The sequence below is a fragment of the Mobula birostris genome, chromosome X (assembly GCF_030028105.1).
Source record: "Mobula birostris isolate sMobBir1 chromosome X, sMobBir1.hap1, whole genome shotgun sequence".
NCBI classification, from domain to species: Eukaryota; Metazoa; Chordata; class Chondrichthyes; order Myliobatiformes; family Myliobatidae; genus Mobula; species Mobula birostris.
Window position 1 is genome coordinate 68,002,649 of NC_092402.1, and position 19,195 is coordinate 68,021,843.

At 39.4% G+C, this 19,195-nt stretch overlaps 2 protein-coding genes and 1 long non-coding RNA gene across 20 annotated transcripts in view; 1 reads left to right on the forward strand and 2 right to left on the reverse strand.

Moving 5' to 3' along the window:
* LOC140191558 (uncharacterized) overlaps positions 1-1,633 on the forward strand; it is a 30,049-nt gene extending 28,416 nt beyond the window's left edge. Inside the window, exon 3 of the long non-coding RNA XR_011883835.1 lies at positions 1,383-1,633. This is a non-coding gene — a long non-coding RNA (uncharacterized lncRNA). The remainder of the gene's footprint in view (positions 1-1,382) is intronic.
* Positions 1-6,235, reverse strand: part of rps26 (ribosomal protein S26) — a 36,838-nt gene extending 30,603 nt beyond the window's left edge. The window contains exon 1 of the mRNA XM_072249052.1: positions 6,188-6,235. Coding sequence (XP_072105153.1) covers positions 6,188-6,220 — 33 coding nt within the window. The 5' untranslated portion in view covers positions 6,221-6,235. The remainder of the gene's footprint in view (positions 1-6,187) is intronic.
* Positions 1-19,195, reverse strand: part of ikzf4 (IKAROS family zinc finger 4) — a 171,101-nt gene that overhangs the window by 14,531 nt on the left and 137,375 nt on the right. For all 18 annotated transcript variants that reach the window (XM_072249048.1, XM_072249049.1, XM_072249032.1 and 15 more), the window contains 3 exons: positions 18,862-19,029; positions 6,188-6,337; positions 219-350 (listed from right to left, as the gene is read on the reverse strand). In XM_072249048.1, the coding sequence (XP_072105149.1) occupies positions 219-350; positions 6,188-6,337; positions 18,862-19,029 (450 nt within the window). The remainder of the gene's footprint in view (positions 1-218; positions 351-6,187; positions 6,338-18,861; positions 19,030-19,195) is intronic.

Sequence of the window (19,195 nt, forward strand, 5' to 3'; positions counted from 1 at the left end):
CTGAATGGCGTTAATTTGTATATTGAAGTACAATAAACTGCAGGGTCTAGGTTGCTTTCTGCAGGGTTGATTCCCTCTGAATTTAGATGCAAGTACAGAAAGACATTTTGTTGCTGATGAGCAAGCATTCTTAAGGTTCAAGACACCTGAAAATACTTGTGCAAACCCTAACCATCCACTGTCCTTCTGTGGCATTTAAAACAAAAATAAGCTCTTACCAACAAATTTCTGTGGAGTAGATCTTTTCCTTTTTGCAATGCTGTTTGCAAGCCTATCTATAAAAGAAGGCCTGTCAGGGGCTGGCTGAAGGATATGGTCAGGCATCACATCGATGTCACGGTTCTCCTCCCCTGCTGATGAGAGAAAGCACCCTAAAATCTGGTGATCAACTGATGCACATTGTATAGGCAGCATTGGGAATAACAGTGGAACTTGCCTTGAACCAGCTTTAGCGATCATTTTATACTGCACAACTGTTTAAATTCCTGTTAAGGATTTCCACTTTGGCAACAAGAATAATCAGAGCTCCATTATATTTTACAAGGCATTTTGCGCATTTGCGCCATAATTAAGGAGGCCAAAGAACTGTCGGCAATTCCATAGTTCTGCCAGCTCCTAACTGTAATTGTCCAATGGTGTCATACAAGCAGAATTCATTTTAGCTTATTCTAGAACAGTGCAATATGCAACATGCACCCACATTGAGAGCACTGACAACATTCACTCCAAATGGCATGCATTCTCAATGCAGTTACAGGTCATTCATTTATTCCATTTGAGCAGCGCCAGGTCTTAACTAGGTCCTTTGTGAAATGAGTTTGGACCACTTCAGCCTACCTTCAAGTAAGCTATGGGCCCACAGCACAAAATTGTCCTAATTCAGCACATAAAGGACACCATGATTGCTGATATAGAAAGTGGAAATATTCTCACAAGTCACCTTAAGTGTCAAGGAACAAAAGAGACTTGCTTGGATGTGCTTGAGGCCAATTCTGGGTGAAAAATGGAAAGTTCTTCACTCCCCAGCTTGAATATCCTTTACCTTGATGAGAACTAAATTCATTTGAAACTTCTCAACAACAAAATTATGGTTTGAACAAATGAGGGCAAACTTTTGTTTGCACTAAATGTTTAAAAACAAATCTTATATTCTCCAGTACAGACATTAAATTGATAAAGGTTCTGACAATAAAGGAAGACCATTAAAAGATTAGAACAGCCAATCCTTGTTGGTAGCATCTTAAATAGTTATTTACCCAGTGACTTCTCCAAGGTCTTTATAGTTTCTTAAAAAGGCTACAAATAAGACAAGTACTGCAAATTTGTATTGGTCATTATAATTTTGAATTTACTGTACAGTTTACTTCTGTAACACTATCCAGGTTGGCTTACAGTTGTTAGGACACACTAAACGGAGACAAATCCTAGACTGGTTTGGACTAAGAGCAGGAATTGTCACACCTTTGGAGAGAAGAGGGAAGGAAGAAGGGAGGAGAAAGATGAAGCTAGGGTTCCTGTTCCTAACTTCAAATCCTGCTGTATGCTGTTCTTCACACAAGGAACTGGCAACTGCCAAAGCATGGGATGATGGTGGATGATGGGCAGCACCCATGGAAGAAGCCAACCAAAGAAACTGGCAGAAGTGGTGGTGGGGGGGAGGGAGTTGTTTGGGTAGTAATAAGTTGTTTTTTTTTACTTCTGTTAGATTCAGAGAGTTATTCAGTTATAGAGCACACAAACAGGTCCTTTGGCCCAACACATCAACACTGATGCAAATACCTACATTTGACCCGTATTCCTCTGAACCTTTCCTCTTTATGTACCTGTGCAAACGTATTTTAAACATTTTAATCCTCTACCATATCCTTTGACAGCTCATTTCATATATCCACCATCCTCTGTGTGAAAAACTTGCCCCTCCAATGTCCTTTAAATCATTCTCCTCTCACCTTCAGTATTCAATTGTTAACTTAGTACTACTCAATGCACAAAGAAAACCAGTAAAACATTAAAAAAGAGTAATGTGAAATCTGATCCGAAGGCTTCAAGGTGGTTATAACATAAGACAACCTCAAGCCAAACAATGGACCCACTCAAATCGGATATTTTCTGTACAATTTAATATTCGGATGTGCTCTCCAGCTGGGTGCAAATGTTGGGTTGGCCTCAATTTTGTTTTGATTATCTCTCCAATCTCCCTAAAGTTACAGTCTCATGCTTAACATATCAGGCATCCTTTGCAAGTTCTGGAGAACTTCTTCTCTCAAAGTAATAATTTTTTTTTTATTATATAAAGTATTTTGACAGGGGCAACCCTCTGGTACCTCAACCAAGTGGCTGCTCTTCAAGGATAAGCCTAGACTGAATGGTAATTGGGTTCACGATAGATTTTGCCATAATTTTGTAGTTGAATAACAGTCAGAAGCAAGAACGATGATTTCCTGCCTTTTAAACACTAGAATTTTAGCAGTTAACTGCTGTAGACAGGATTGCACAGCAAGAAGCTTCAAGGTTTTAAACAATGGCATCAGATGCATATATTGCATTATATTTCAGCATCAGCTGGAGCCACACAGTTATTCACTTTGGTTTTATGAATATCTAAAGCTGCAAAGAAAATTAAAACAATGTGGTACAGGGGTCAGAACTATGGTTAACCGTCAGTTGCAAAAGGTACCCATCAGTTGGCAGGGACATGTGCCTATGCACTTAAACACAATCTGGAATGAAGTAAACTACCTTTAAAAAGCCACAGTTTTAGAGTGGGCAAACAGTAAACAAGTATTAATTAATTCCATGAAAATCAGTGAATTAACAGTGATCTACTAAATTTCCAAGTGGTACATAGAAACCAATTTGAGAATACAATAACTTCAAATCTTAATTTTTTTTTACATATGAAACTATAAATTATCAGTATTCTGACATCAGTCATTCAGTGAATACCAATTTTGCAGGAAAAAAATCAGTCTGAACAACTACAGTGACAGCCCCAGTAATTTTAGTGAAACTCTACTACTCACTAATATTCTATCGAGAAGGTTCCTGAACACCACTGCACATATTCAAAATATTAATAACATTATTGAGTCATTTTATAAACTGTTAACACTGAGATATTATATCCAGAGCATAAATTTATTGGAAACAGTCATTAATTTTTATGTCACATAAATTTATTAATTAATTCTCACTAAAATGTCATGCTGGAATCTGAACATAGGGCCTCACTAATACTTGTTAAATTCATTACCACACCTCCAGATAATACTACAATTATTTCTCAATTTGCACATGGTGTCATTCTACCTACACTGTACTCTCTGGAACCACAACACTATGTTCCACAATCTGTTTTTCTTTTTACTATCTCAATGTACTTATGTAAGACATAATCTGTCTGGATGACATGTAAATAAAAGTTGTTCACTGTATCTCTGTAAATGTGACAATAATAAACCAATACCAACTTTTTACAATTCATCAAAACAATGTTATTCTGTCACATGAGCATTTATTATCTGTCTTCTTCCTTGTACCAGCCATATCCTACTCCCTAGCTAAGAGGGTGAATGGGTAAATTAAAGTACTTTGAGTACAATGTGCAAATAACCAAGGGTGCAGCAATTTTTCTATTCCCATGCCCTCTCCTGTTAGAGACTCCTCCAATATTGCTGAAATCAGGAAAGCCTCATGAGGGAGTCACAGGCAAAGAAAAATGACCCACCTTGTAGTCTTCAAAATTCTTCTCATAAATACATCCCTCACAGGCCATATGGGTTTGCCCAATCTGGATTAGTCCTAAAAATCACATCATTGAGAGTTTGGCACATGTGATATCCTGTTCTCACACTGTATAAGGGTCCAGGAATTTGGCAATAATTCTTTTTTTTGATCTAGAGAAACCTAAAAATGGTTCCCTTACAAATATCCAACCATATAACAAAATATGGTTGGATATTTGGGAAACAGAATGGTGATGTACAGGGAATGCTGCAAGCCAAAGGAAGATGAACTTACTAGGTAATAACGTCAACATTCAAATAGGAACACAACACAGGAGTCACACAGCAGAGCACTTAAAAAGAAAAACCCTCACTTCAAAGCTACATGTTCTGCTGCCAAAACAATTAAGAACAACCTGAACACACAGCCCAAATTTTATTGTCTTGTAAACGTGTAAGGAGCAATCTGCCAAGAAAAACTAATGACCAAGTAACATGGTTTATAAGAAGCAGCTTTAAACAATCAGTTTGAAAAGTTTCAATGGCAGTCTATGAGCTCAATATTTTTTCTTAAGAGGTGGAATGGTTCATATCTTACATGTTCTGACAGATTTGAGTAAGAAAATTTCTTGTAAACCTTTGTTTTTAAGAAAACGGATGACCCTAATAGCCCAATATTTATTTGCCATCTCCAAGTATGATGAGTTAACCAGACAGCTTGAAATATAGAGGCAAGCTTGAGGCGCAAGGCAAGAGAACAAATATTCCTGCTTTGAAGGATGTAAATTAACTAGATTAGCATTTGCAAGAATCTAGATTGTACTAATCATCCAGTTAGCAGCTACTAAAAGATAAATCACTTGCTGGACTGGCTGGATTAACCAGTTGATCAAATATGAATATCAGGGTACAAAGGCAGTTCATAGGTGCCCCATAAAGAATCTGAGAGGACTAGAAAGGCCAACAGGTTCTGTATAGGTAAGTGAGCAATACCAACGAGACTACTGATAGCAGGATCTGATGCAAAACTGAATATTCACAGTGATTGAACCAAAACCAGGATGAATTTGTCATTTAAGGCAAACAAATAGGATTTTTGAGGAACTGATTTGCATTGCAAGATCCAGAAAGTAGTGTAAAGGTCATTTGACCAATTGGCCACAAGTAATAGGTGCAAAAACTCAATATTAGCTGCGAGTTTTCATGAAGTTCAGAGAAACTTTATTTTGGATTCTGACCAGAAATGAGTATGCAAATGATCTAAAAGCACAATCCATAAAAATAGCTGGTACAGATTTCAAGTGGCAAGAGTAGGGTTGGATAATTAGTACAGAACCTCATGCAACTGGGGAACTGTACTCTAAGCTGTTGAAAAAGGTTGATTATGGTGAGTTGTATATGAGAAGGTACACAAGCTTAAAGCTAAAGAAGTAATCAGAGACCCCGTAAAATGGCAAAATAAGAGATTGCTGACTTAATACCCCTGTAATCCTTAGAAACCTTACAGCCACTAGGGCTATTATAGAATTGCTTTGTTGGTCAATTTCTCAGCAGGTTTCCCCAAGGGTAGGACACCTTTACAGATTTCATTAAAATATGAAGCCTAAACAGAGTAGTGTAATAAGTGCTTTGAAAATCAGACACGGTTTCAATTTTTATCAACTTGCCAAATACATGTTAATATAAAAATTTGAGTTTGTGCACTACACACAGATCACTACATATAATGAAATATGCTTAGGGATCAAGCACAGCTTCTGAGACAATGTGAAGCATTCAGATTCCATACTTAAAAAAGATTTATATATTTACACCATTTTTTTCGGTATAAACTTAGTAAAATTAAATTTTACCTGGATATTCTTTCCATATATATTATAACATATCCTCGTGTTACCAAATTGGAGTCATTGAACTATGTTCCTGTTAAAATTGTGTGTCATAGCTCAGTAACTAGGCTATATTTCAGACACTGACTACACTATTCCCAATTCACTCATTTGCAGGTGTATTCTAATTAAGTTACCTGTAAACTCTTATACAAATGTGCAATGAAAGATCATGTAGTACAATGACTGGACATTATTTGGTCCATATCAGGCAGTCACTGGGCTTTTATTCAGTTTTGTACAGCAAGGGGTCAATTTTTGTTACCAAAGAGGTGGTCTTAATGATGCCAAAATAAAGACCTGTTTCCCAGAACCATTATATCAAACCAAAATCAAGACTGAACAAGTTTCTGTGATAAGTGAAAGATACCCAAATGATAAAACACATTTTCAAACAGTAATCCACTGCAATGTACCTAAGCCATTTGGCAGTTCTAAAAAGTATAGCTCTTGCTGACAACAACATTAACATGTATGGCTTTTGGTTAATGGCTTCAATATCTTTGTATAATTGACATTGCTAGGTACAATCTTTGCTGCCTCAGACTAACTGTGACAATGCTGGTTACAGACCTTGCTGAGTAGATGGCTGTGGGGGCTCAGCATTCAGACTCTGCAGGTAGTTGTGGCAACGTTCCTTGTGCTCCTCCAGCGAACTCTGCTGCTTGTAACTCCGCCCACAGTAGTTACATTTATAAGGTTTGCCAACAGTAGGAGATGAGACTAGAAAGAAGAAAAATAATCAGATGAGAATTAAGTCATGCAAAAATCTGGTTTCAATATGATGGTTACATTGAATCAGACATTATGTATGAAATCAAAACAGGAAATGCTGGAAATTCCAAACTGAAAGTCTTCACTACTATGTATTTACTCCCACTACCCCCACATCCAAGATTTCTAGCATAGTCAGTTTCAAATGATCTATATTTCATTTCAAATCACAAGATTCAGAAATGTACACAAGAATAAAAGGCATTAGCTTTTTATTCACAACTACAGTCTCAAAGCTGATGTGAGAGCATTCTTCAGGAGGGTGAACCCACAGAAAGTAGCCAGCCCAAACGGGGTACCTGGCTGAGTACTAAAGACCTGTGCTGATCAACTGGCTGGAGTGTTCACTGAGATCTTTAACCTCTTGCTTCAGCAATCTGAGATACCCGCCTGCTTCAAACAGGCTTCAATTATAACAATGCCTAGGAAAAACATGGTAACCTGCCTCAATGACATCCACTGTGATGAAGTGCTTTGAGAGGCTCGTGATTAAACATATCAATTCCTGCCTGAGAAACAACTTGGATCCTCTCCAATTTGTCTAATGGAGCAACAGGTCAACAGCAGATGCCATTTCATTGACTCTTCACTCAGCCCAAGAACATCTGGGCAGTGAAGATGCATACATCAAGATCCTTTTCATTGACTACAGCTCAACATTCAATACTATCAAAACTAATCAAAAAGCTTCAGCACCTTGGCCTCAATATCTCCTTGTGCAACTGGATCCTCAATTTCCTCACTTCCAGACCCCAATCAGTTTGGATTGGCAACAGCATCTCCTCCACAATCCCCATCAGCACAGGTGTATCACAAGGCCATGTGCTTAGCCCCCTGCTCAACTCGCTTTACACTTATGACTCCACACAGCTCCAATGCCATATTTAAGTTTGTTGACGACACCACTGTTGTTGGCCGAATCGAAGGTCGTGATGACTCAGCATAAGGGAGAGAGATAGAAAATCTGCCTGAGTGATGCCACAACAACAACCTCTTACTCAATGTCAATAAGACTTTTTTTTAAGCGTGTCGCACCAGACAGTCAGCCATTCTTGTCTGGCGCGTGGTGTCAGGATTGGCGTCCTTTCGGATTAACCGGGTCATGATACGAACGTTCCTGACCTGACACTTCTTTTTTTTTTTTTTTTTTTTTAATGAGGCCGAGTGGCTAGCTCGACGCTCAACCCGGCATGGATGGAAAGCGTGTTCGGGGGGTGGCCCGACTTGGATTCAAACTCGGGAGCCTTCACTCCGGGGTCCGGCGCTGATGCCATTGCGCCACCAGCTGGCCAAGAAGCTGATTATTGACCAGAGGGAGGAAACCAGAAGCCCATAAGCCAGTGCTCATCGGGGGATCAGAGGTGGAAAGAGTCAGCAACTTTAAATTCCTCAATGTCATCAATTTAGAGGATCTGTCCGTGGTCTGGCATGTAAGGGTCATTATGAAGAAAGCACAGCAGTGCCCCTACTTTCTTAGATGATTGCTTGGTCATGCTCTCTTCTAGCTGTTGCCATCAGGAAGGAGGCACAGGAACCTCAGGTCCCACACCACTAGGTTCAGGAACAGTTATTACCCCTCAACCAACATGCTCTTGAACTAGAGTCAATAACTTCACTCGCCCGATCACTGAACTGTTTCCGCAACCTATAGGCTCACTTTCAAGGACTCTTCATTTCATGTTCTCAGTATATATTGCTTTTTTTCCCGCTTTCTTTTTGTATTTGCACATTTTGTTGTTATTTTGCACGTTGGTCATTTTCTCCTCCTGTTAGGTGTAGTCTTTCATTGATTCTATTGTGTTTCTTGTATTCACTGTGATTGTCCGCAAGAAAATAAATCTCAGGGTTGCATATGGTGACATATATATGTACTTTGATAGTAAAGTTAGTTTGAACATTTTGAACTTTGAACAACATTGATATTTTCATGTTTCACAGGCAAGTGCAACTGATATTTAACAGAAAAGTAATGCTGCATATAAAAAAAACTGTGTGGAGTAGCACAAAGATAATTCAGTCAGATTAAACCATGATCCTATCAAATGGCATAAGTGGATTGAGGGGCCAAATGGCCTACTGCTTCCAATTCATATGTTTGTAACTTAAATTATAAAGTTACATTTCTGTACAATAACAACAAGCTTTAATCAATGGGCATATTTATTAAAGGATTCAGAATATGCAAGGCTCCAAGGTGTGGAAATAAATGAATCACACACCCATAGGGTAAAATAGGAAAAGGTAAAAGGAAACCGAAACTGGAGGCAATTGTGGATTTAACATGTTAAGATACCAACAATCAGCAAAAAAAAGTCAGAATATACCTTACAAATTTAGTAGAGTATCATATATCTTTATGTTTCAACAGAGATTAAGAAAGACATGGTGACATTCTCTTACGAGTAATCTGGGATTTTGATTATGGCCCCTTCAGAGCTTAAGATAATGGCAGGGTCCAAGACAGTCCAAACTTGGTAATGTGAGAAGAACAAGGAGAATTTGGGAAGTTACATCCCATTCAATGAAAAAACTAGGAATGGAGATCTAGAAAAAATAATAGAAGGGTCCTTGAAAATTTTTTGAAGAGTTCACCACCTGAAATGCTAACTCCAAATTTCCTTTTTTTTTTAAAAAAAAAACACAAATACTGCCTGGGCCGCTGAGTACTTCCAACATTTTTGTTTACTTTTAGGCTACATAAGTGGACAGAGTGGTTGGAGAGGGAACAAATCAGGGAAAGATAGGTTTTACAGAGGGATAATAATAATGATAATGGCAGCTGAGAGGGAAGAAAATACACTAAAGAGGGGGATCAATTTTGAACGCTTGGCGTGGAGCTAGAAAGTAAAGTTGAGTGGTTGGCAGTTTAGTGGTTAAGGAGTCATGGTCTTATGTACTTGTTGGGTTTGGAGATTTGATTGATTGATGGATGTTCAATTCTGCGCCTTGTGGCACATTGAGCATCTTGCCATTTCTTTAGCATTTTGTCTGATTTTTATGAGGCCAAGTTGCTAGCTCAATGCTCAACCCAGCACAGATGGAAAGCATGCAAGGAACTGGCCAGATTCAAACCTGGGACCACTCACCTCAAAGTCCGGCACACATGTCACCACACCACCGGTTGACTAGGTTTGGAAGGTCATGGAAAGAAACCAAATGAGAATGTAAGATTGAGTATAGGGTGGCCACGGGGCAGAAATTTTGTGCACTTGTTTAGTGATGCAGAAAAAAGCCAGACATTAACCGGGATAATCTTGGACTGGGGAGACAATTTTGGAAGAGACTGATTATAATTGAAGTGGGCTCATTGGGTATGGTATCAAAACCTGCTCTGGACAAATTTAATGTGTTCAATAATATTAAATGTATTTCTCATTGAACGTATTAGACTGGTCAACTCTGTGTCATTCATGGATTCTAATGCAAGCTTTGATTTCATCTTTTTTGAGCAAACTGACATTAACATTTCTGGTCAGTTAAAGCAGGAGCTCACACCAAAATGGAAAGTGAAACTGAAAATTGTGAGAGGCAATTCTTACTTTAAAAAAAACAGGCTTGCATTAATAAAGTACCTCTTAGAAACTTGCATCACCCAAAAGTGCCTTGCAGCAATTGCATTCAGCAAATCAGAAAAAGATGACTATCAGATCATACTTTAGTGGTGGTAGAGGAATAAGTAATTGCCAGGTCACTGAAGAAAACTCCCAATCCTTCAAAATAGAGCAGAGTATGAAATTCTGATTAAATATTGCAATCGAAAAAATAGTGGAAAAAAAAAAAGTGCAGAGTATTTTTTACATCAACCCAAGAAAGCAGATGTTACCTTAGTTTAACATCTCATCCAAAAGAGCATCTCTGACAATGCAGGACTTTCTCAGTACTACGTTGGAGTTTCAGCCGATACTCTGTGCTCGAGCATCTGTTTTAAGAAATCAACCCACGAACTTTTGACCTAATGGCTATAGTGCTAATAGTTTGGTCACAGCTGACAAAGTAAAAGTAGACTAAATCTGATACATTTCTACTGTGTACATACATCTATTGATGCCTCTGGACACATCTTCAGTGATGTTCCTGGAATCATCGGGTGTTTTGGGTCTTTCAACATCATACAACCTCCTCCAGGTGACCCAGCCGGGGCTGATCAGACCCCAGCTTGTGTCCTGATGGCTAGCTACTTATGACTCCATGGCTCCCCTCTTTTGAGCCACAGCCATCTTGAGGCCCTCTCTGCCGCATCGGTGGTACTGTGGATGGCTCTCCTCTTCCTCTCTCCCTCTATGCCCAAAATGCTGAAGGCTCTAACTAAAGAACGGGCTGCGAATCCCCTACAACCAACCTCCACTGGGAGACACCTTGCTCTCCATCAGCCTACTGACAGTTGTTGACCAGTCCTGCGTACTTGGAGAGCTTCCTTTCAAAGGCCTCTTCCAAGCTATCTTCCCATGGGACTGTCAGCTCCAGCAGCACCACTTGCTTAGTCGACTCAGACAATAGAACAATGTCTGGTCGCAGGGTGGTGGCTGCGATATGGTTGGGGAACTTCAGCTGCCCTTCAAGGTCCACCAACAGCTGCCAGTCCCTTGCAGAGGTCAGAATGCCTGCAGATGTTCTTTAGGCAGGTATTAGCTGCTCCCCAGCTCTGACAAATACAAGGCAACTCATCCATGTAATTCAATGTTCTCAATGTAACATGAAAATCATCTTAGAACAGTAGTTTCCATCTGGTGCTTCAAACACAAAGTGCAAGTAAATGAATACAAACATCTCCGAGTGGTACAAAGTTTGGGGATGTGGTTGCATGGTCTTTTAAGAACATTCATAGAAGTCAGCAGTGAATCTTACAAACCTTCCCAACATTAGCCAGTATCAGTAGGCATAATGTCTAGCATCATTCACGTAGCTTTATAGTAAAAGCATATGCTGGGGGCAAGATCAGCATAAAATGAATCTCAGAATTGTATATGGTGACGTATGTACTTTGATAATAAATTTACTTAGAACTTTGAATTTACTATTTAAGAAACTTAACTCCCTTTTACTCTAACCAGGGCTTCATCTTCTCTGCCTTGATCTTACCACAGTTCCAAGAATGGATACGTTCTCCCATCATTCATCCATTCATCTGCCACAATGTATTCCTGTCCAATTTTTGCTGACCTAACAAACTATCCATTCTATACTTCTGACATTTACATACCCTGGCACAACCATCTCAGAGTTTCCACATCCCAAGGACAAAAATCTACATCTCCATTAATCCACATCCTGCAATCCTTTGCCCATACAACAGTGGACAACTTCAGAACTGCCATATCCTAGCAAACCCTGCTCTGTATTTTCAGTCCCCACAACTTCCTCCAGTGCCCTTCCACATAGTCATAGTCATACTTTATTGATCCCGGGGGAAATTGGTTTTCATTACAGTTGCACCATAAATAATAAATAGTAATAAAACCATAAATAGTTAAATTGTAATATGTAAATTATGCCAGGAAATAAGTCCAGGACCAGCCTATTGGCTCAGGGTGTCTGACCCTCCAAGGGAGGAGATGTAAAGTTTGATGGCCACTTGCTATGACGCTCTGTGTTGCATCTCAGTGGAATGAGTCTCTGGCTGAATGTACTCCTGTGCCCACCCAGTACTTTATGTAGTGGATGGGAGACATTGTCCAAGATGGCATGCAACTTGGACAGCATCCTCTTTTCAGACACCACCGTCAGAGAGAGTCCAGTTTCATCCCCACAACATCACTGGCCTTACGAATGAGTTTGTTGATTCTGTTTGTGTCTGCTACCCTCAGCCTGCTGCCCCAGCACACAACAGCAAACGTGATAGCACTGGCCACCACAGACTCGTAGAACATCCTCAGCATCGTCCGGCAGATGTTAAAGGACCTCAGTCTCCTCAGGAAATAGAGACGGCTCTGACTCTTCTTGTAGACAGCCTCAGTGTTCTTTGACCAGTCCGGTTTATTGTCAATTCGTATCCCTAGGTTTTTGTAATCCTCCACCATGTCCACACTGACCCCCGGATGGAAACAGGGGTCAAATGCTACATTCCTTTCCTGATTTAATACCATCATTTGCAATGCACCCATATCCCACTATCTACATGGGAAAAAAAAACACAGGAAACAGCCTTTAAGGCTATCAATCCACAATGTCAGCCTCAATTCCTATAACAATCACATGGAATTCCTGCAACTGACCTTCAGTGGCCAGAATCACCTTCCTTAGCTCTCAATATCACACCTTCTTAAAAAAAATTACATATGACAAATTAACTTTCAATAATAAAGGAAACTTTTGTTTTCTACAAAAATAAAAGCATCGTGTAATTGTAGCCAAAATTACCAAAAAGCAGGACATTCCCCCTGCACACACACACAACAGGCCATCTTTGCATATTATTTTCCATGAAACAATGATACCTAACGCACTTGAAAAATACCACCAGAAATCTTGGCATCAATAGGACTAGAGATTAGGCTACACCACTGGAATCTGCACAAATGACAAGAAGAACATCTGAAGTTCTAGATTTCTAGAATGTGGAAAACATTCTAGATTTCTAGAAGTTCTAGAATGTGGAAAACATTCAAAGACTCTATTCTAAAGCTCTTCATGACATAGACTCCCAAATATTTACACCAACTACTCATTCAAAAGATGCATATGGTACATATTTATGATTAAAGGCTTTTCATTGAATTGAGCTTAACCAACAGCAGTTTTGAAAAAGACCTCAATAATATAATACAATAGTAATGCAACAAATTTAGACAAAAGATAGTACATCACAGAAACAACTGGCTTGGCCCATTAATTTAGTCCTCAAATGTTTTCTACAACTTATACAGATTATAAACTGATTTGCAACTTGAATGTCACAACTATTGTTTAATGCTGCTTGAAGTTCAATCCTCTCTAGACTAAATTCCTAAGGAAATGCGATCTCATTGGTTTGTTAAAAATTGTTATTGTGACAGTGGGAGTCCAAATGGCCAATGTTGCAAGTAAAAGGGGAAATACAATAGTCACTTAATTCTATTCAGTAATTCACACAGGGATAAAATAAAAATTGTATGTTGACAGCTGCTGAGAGCAAAATCAGGCTCAGCTGTTATGCCACAGTACTCAATTGCTTTGCCTAAACCTAATGCATAATCACACAAGACGACAATGTCATTTAGATGAAATATCGCTGATGTGAAATATGGAAAAAAAACTGGAAGTTGTGAGGATTTCATTTTTAAACATCAAAATAAACACTTGTAAAATAACTTAACAACTTCAAATGTATAATATTAAACCATTAATTCATAAAACGCACAAAATGATCATTTGAGAGGGCCACGTTGATTAAAAACCTCAAGTACACAACAGAGCAGGAAGAGTTACAGATACATGGATCGAAGGAATCCGAATACCGATCAGACCAATTTACAATCATGTAGTTACAACAGTCCTTCAGGGTGAATAGGTACTCTGAATATTCAGCACCAAGTATGATCTTTGAAGCATCTACTGTGCACTATGAAACTCATGTTGCACTCAACCACTGGATTGCAGACAGGTAAGTGACATGTGGTACAGTGTGCAAGCAGAAAGAACCATATATTTGAGACAAACTTTCAACAATCATAAAGCCAGTCATAAACTGGCTTTAGCTACTCTGCAGGATATGTCTAGCATCTGCAGTCTTTATGTTAGTTTGGTTTTGATTTCCCTTTAATTGCTAACCTTTCTTTACAAGTATTGCTTCATCTGTTGATAGTTTTATATCACATTAACCATGGGAACCAAAGAGCTCATCTAACACGGAGAAAGAACAGCCACTCTCTTCTTTGCATACCGTTCACGACCGGAAATAGTGATATCATCATACCTACCATATTGGCTTGAAACAGATTAAAAGTGAAGCACATGGATGTGGGGCAAATGGTACATTAAATAGGGTCAGATTTGGATTTAAATAATAAGGCAACTGATGAATTATTTTTACACTTTGCAAGATCCATCAGTCTTAGTCAGTCACACTCCAATTTTATACCAAAACATGGAAAAAGATATCATCTCAAATATTTAGTTAGTTAGGAAATGATCTTACTATCAGCAGTCTACTCCTTCATTTTCCCCCAATACCCACATCGGAACCACAGACACTGGCAAATGTTGTTAAATCCCAACTTCTAATCAACCACAAAAGATTTAAGAAACAAAGTGAGGCCCAGTTGATACTAGAGGAACAATAACTCATTCTCAAACACAAGAAAACTTGCAAATGCTGGAGGAACTCAGCAGGCCCTTAATCAGAACTCATGATTCTGAATGACAGATTGACAATGCTAAGGGCCCAGTGTATGCAGCCCTTATGATAAATATCCAGCTGGGTGGAAGAGAGACCCCGATGATCCCCTCAGCAGCCTTCACAATCCTTTGTAAGACCTTGCAGTCAGGTGCCTTGCGATTCCCATATCAGACAGTGATGCAGCTGGTCAGGGCACTCTCGATGGTGCTCCTGTAAAAATTGGTTAGGTTGGGGTGGGGGGAAGAACTTCACTTGCCTCAGTCTCCTCAGGAAGTGGAGTCGCTGCTGTGCCTTCTTGACCAAAGAGGTGGTGTTGAGGGACCAGGTGAGATCGTCCATTATATGCACTCTCAGAAACCAGTGCTCCTAACTCTCTCCATGGAGGAGCCGATTGTGTGGAGTGAGGAGCAGTCACCCTGCACCTTTCTGAAGTCCACAATCATTTCTTTTGTCTTGTCCATGTAGAGACTCAGGTTGTTGTACTTGCACCATTCTACCAGCTGCTTTAGCTCCTCACTGTATGCCATCTAAGCATTGACACGTAAACTTTATTTAAACTGTCTTAGTTTAAACTGTCAATGTATTAAAAATCATTTTTCAATCTAAAAGGGAAAAAAGCCAAACTAACTAAAATGATTAAGCACACTAAGGCCTAATAGCATGTTTAAGCTTAAGAAGTTCAAATTGCCTTCCGCCACAACAGGTTTACAGAGGATGCAATCGCACTGACTGTCCACCTGGCTTTGCAGCATCTGGACAACAGTGGTACATACTGAACGGTTCAAGAATCCATGGACAGAATCAGGTTTATTATCAGTGACGTATATCATGAAATCTGTTCCTGTACAGCAGCAGTACAGTAGAATACATAAACATTATCACAGTCTACAATAAGACATATAAAAATAAATATATAGTGCAAAAAGAGAAGAAAATAATAAGGCGGTGGTCATGGGTTCATTGACTGTTCAGAAATCCGATGGCAGTAATGAGAAGAGGACATGTCCTAGATGGTGAGGGTCCTTCATGATAGATGTAGCCTTCTTGAGGCACTGCCTTTTGAAAGGTGCAGGTCAATGGGACGGCAGTTTAAATTATTCGGCATGGACTAGATGGGCTCAAGGGCCCTTTCTATGCTGTAGTTTTCTACCACTTCTATGACTCTATGCCCTTGATGGTGAGGAGATTTTTCAGGAACATAACTCCCACTATAACTTGGGAATCGTCTGTACTTTAACACTAATCACCTTTGAGCAGTTACCAAGACCTTTCCAGTTTCTACACAATTGCAATTCTTAGACAAAATCTGACAATTTATTCAAAAGGAACTGTTTCACAGATCGCTATGGAACTATTACATAACATAACCTACAAATACCTTTATTTAAATATTTTTAACACCAGTGCTATATTTCCCACAACCTGTAGGTTTTTTTTCATTTTCCAAATGAAGAGATAATCAAAAAAAGTGGTCAGTCGGCCTTTCTTTGGTTGACATCTTACAGTGGCATGCAAAAGTTTCGGCACCCCGTTCAAAATTTCTGTTACTGTGAATAGCTAAGGAAGTAAAAGATGACCTGATTTCCAAAAGGCATAAAGTTAAAGTCAAAGTCTTACTATCTCTTCTTTCAGTTAGTCCTGATGAAGGGTCTCGGCCCGAAACGTCGACTGTACCTCTTCCTATAGATGCTGCCTGGCCTGCTGCGTTCACCAGCATTTTTTGTGTGTGTTGCTTGAAATTCCAGCATCTGCAGATTTCCTCGTGTTAAAGTTAAAGATGACACATTTCTTTAATATTTTAAGCAAGATTACGTTTTTTATTTCCATCTTTTACAGTTTCAAAATAACAAAAAAGGAAAAGGGCCCGAAGCAAAAGTTTGGGCACCCTGCATGGTCAGTACTTAGTAACACCCCCTTTGGCAAGCATCACAGCTTGTAAACACTTTCTGTAGCCTGCTAAGAGTCTTTCAATTCTTGTTTGGGGGATTTTCACCCATTCTTCCTTGCAAAAGGCTTCTAGTTCTGTGAGATTCTTGGGCCATCTTGCAGGCACTGCTCTTTTGAGGTCTATCCACAGATTTTTGATGATGGTCAGGAGAATGTGAGGGCCATGGCAAAACCTTCAGCTTGCGCCTCTTGAGGTAGTCCATTATGGATTTTGAGGTGTGTTTAGGATCATTATCCTGTTGTAGAAGCCATCCTCTTTCTATCTTCAGTTTTTTTTTTACAGATGGTGTGATGTTTGCTTCCAGAATTTGCTGGTATTTAATTGAATTCATTCTTCCCTCTATCACTGAAATGTTCCCCGTGCCACTGGCTGCAACACAAGGCCAAAGCATGATCGATCCACCCCCGTGCTTAACAGTTGGAGAAGTGTTCTTTGCATGAAATTCTGCACCCTTTTTTCTCCAAACATACCTTTGCACACTGTGGCCAACAAGTTCTATTTTAACTTCTTCAGTCCACAGAACTTGTTTCCAAAATGCATCAGGCTTGTTTAGATGTTCCTTTGCAAACCTCTGACGCTGAATTTTGTGGTGAGGATGCAGGAAAGGTTTTCCTCTTATGACTCTTCCACGAAGGTCATATTTGTGCAGGTGCCGCTGCACAGTAGAACAGTGCACCACCACTCCAGAGTCTGCTAAATCTTCCTGAAGGTCTTTTGCAGTCAAATGGGGGTTTTGATTTGCCTTTCTAGCAATCCTACGAGCAGTTCTCTCGGAAGGTTTTCTTGGTCTTCTGGACCTCAAGTTGACCTCCACCGTTCCTGTTAACTGTCATTTCTTAATTACATTACGAACTGAGGAAACGGCTACCTGAAAATGCTTTGCTATCTTCTTATAGCATTCTCCAGCTTTGTGGGCATCAATTGTTTTAATTTTCAGTGCTTGGCAGCTGCTTAGAGGAGCCTATGGCTGCTGATTGTCGGGACAAGGTTTGAAGAGTTAAGGTATTTATAAAGCTTTGAAATTCGCATCACCTGGCCTTTCCTAACGATGACTGTGAACAAGCCATAGCCCTAACAAGCTGATTAAGGTCTGAGACCTTGGTAAAGTTATCTGAGAGCTCAAATCTCTTGGGGTGCCCAAACTTTTGCATGGTGCTCCTTTCCTTTTTTTTCCCCACTCTAAAATTGTACAAAACAAAACTAATACACTAATCTTGCTTAAAATGTTGAAAAGAATGTTTCACCTTTAACTTTATGACTTTTGGAGATCAGTTCATCTTCTACTCACTTAACTATTCACAGTAACAGAAATTTTGACCAGGGTGCCCAAACTTTTGCATGCCATTGTACCTAAAAGAACCTTGATTATCACTTTATGATACAAAACTAGAGGAATTGCAAATGGAGATGAAAAAGTAAAGAGATTGAGAGAATACAGACAATTTAAGTCAGCAGCAGATAGAGTATATAATGTGAAGCCTTCCACTTAGGTACACAAAACAGAAAAGCAGAGTACACTTTAAAGTGGCAAGAGGTTAGGAAATGTGGGCTTTTCATACCAGCTTCACTAGGCCAGTATTCTGCAGAATCTGGAGGAAAAAGAAATCTCATCAAAATCAACAAAATCCTTTTGGGGGGGGGAATGCTCCCCTGGTTAAGGGAACTAGAAGTAGGGGGTCCAGCAATATGGGTAGCTTTTTAAAGACTGAGATGAGGTGGAGTTTCCTTATGCAGAGGGGTGGTTGGCGAATCTCTAAAATACTCTACCCCCAGATGTTCAGTTTGATGGATTTTTGGATACTCAAGGAATCAGGAGATATGGTGGATGGGCCAGGAATGTTGAACTGTGGTGGAAGGGAATCCATGACCTCAATGAATGACATAGCAGGATTGAAGGGCTTACTACTTGTGTTCTATTGTTTTACAAATTTGAGACTAAAATATGCATACTACAATTTAAAAGCATGATGTACTTTTCTTCAAAATCTTAGGAAACTAAAACATGCACTGGGTAAATAAAAAAACAAAATATTTTCAATATATTTTGTGGGTAAAGAACAAAAATTGAGCTGGAGTAAGCTGAATTCCTGCACTTTCCTCTTCCTCTAAACATAATTTAATTGTTTTCTGAAGGTATTTACTCAACTGTATGAGGAGGTCAAAATTCAGTTCAGTTGTTTCCCTGCCCCAAACAGGATTCCACCCACTAACCTGCATGTGTTCGGAGGTGTCCACTGAGTGCATCCCTTCTCCGACAGGCATAATTACAGAAAGGACATTTAAAAGGCTTCTCCCCAGAGTGTAATTTGATGTGCCGCAGGAGGTTTCCTTTCTGTGTGAATGAGGCACCACACTGGTTACAATGGAAGGGGCGTTCACCTGGAGGAAGAAAGATGGGCATACAGTTCAAAGAGTGAAACAGAAAAAGGTTTCAAACATTATCAGCTTTTTCAAAACAAAATGTTTGCAGACAGTAAGATGAAGGATAACAATATGGAAAACAAAGGATTTTTCATTTTGTGTAATTCAATGTTATGTAGAGCTG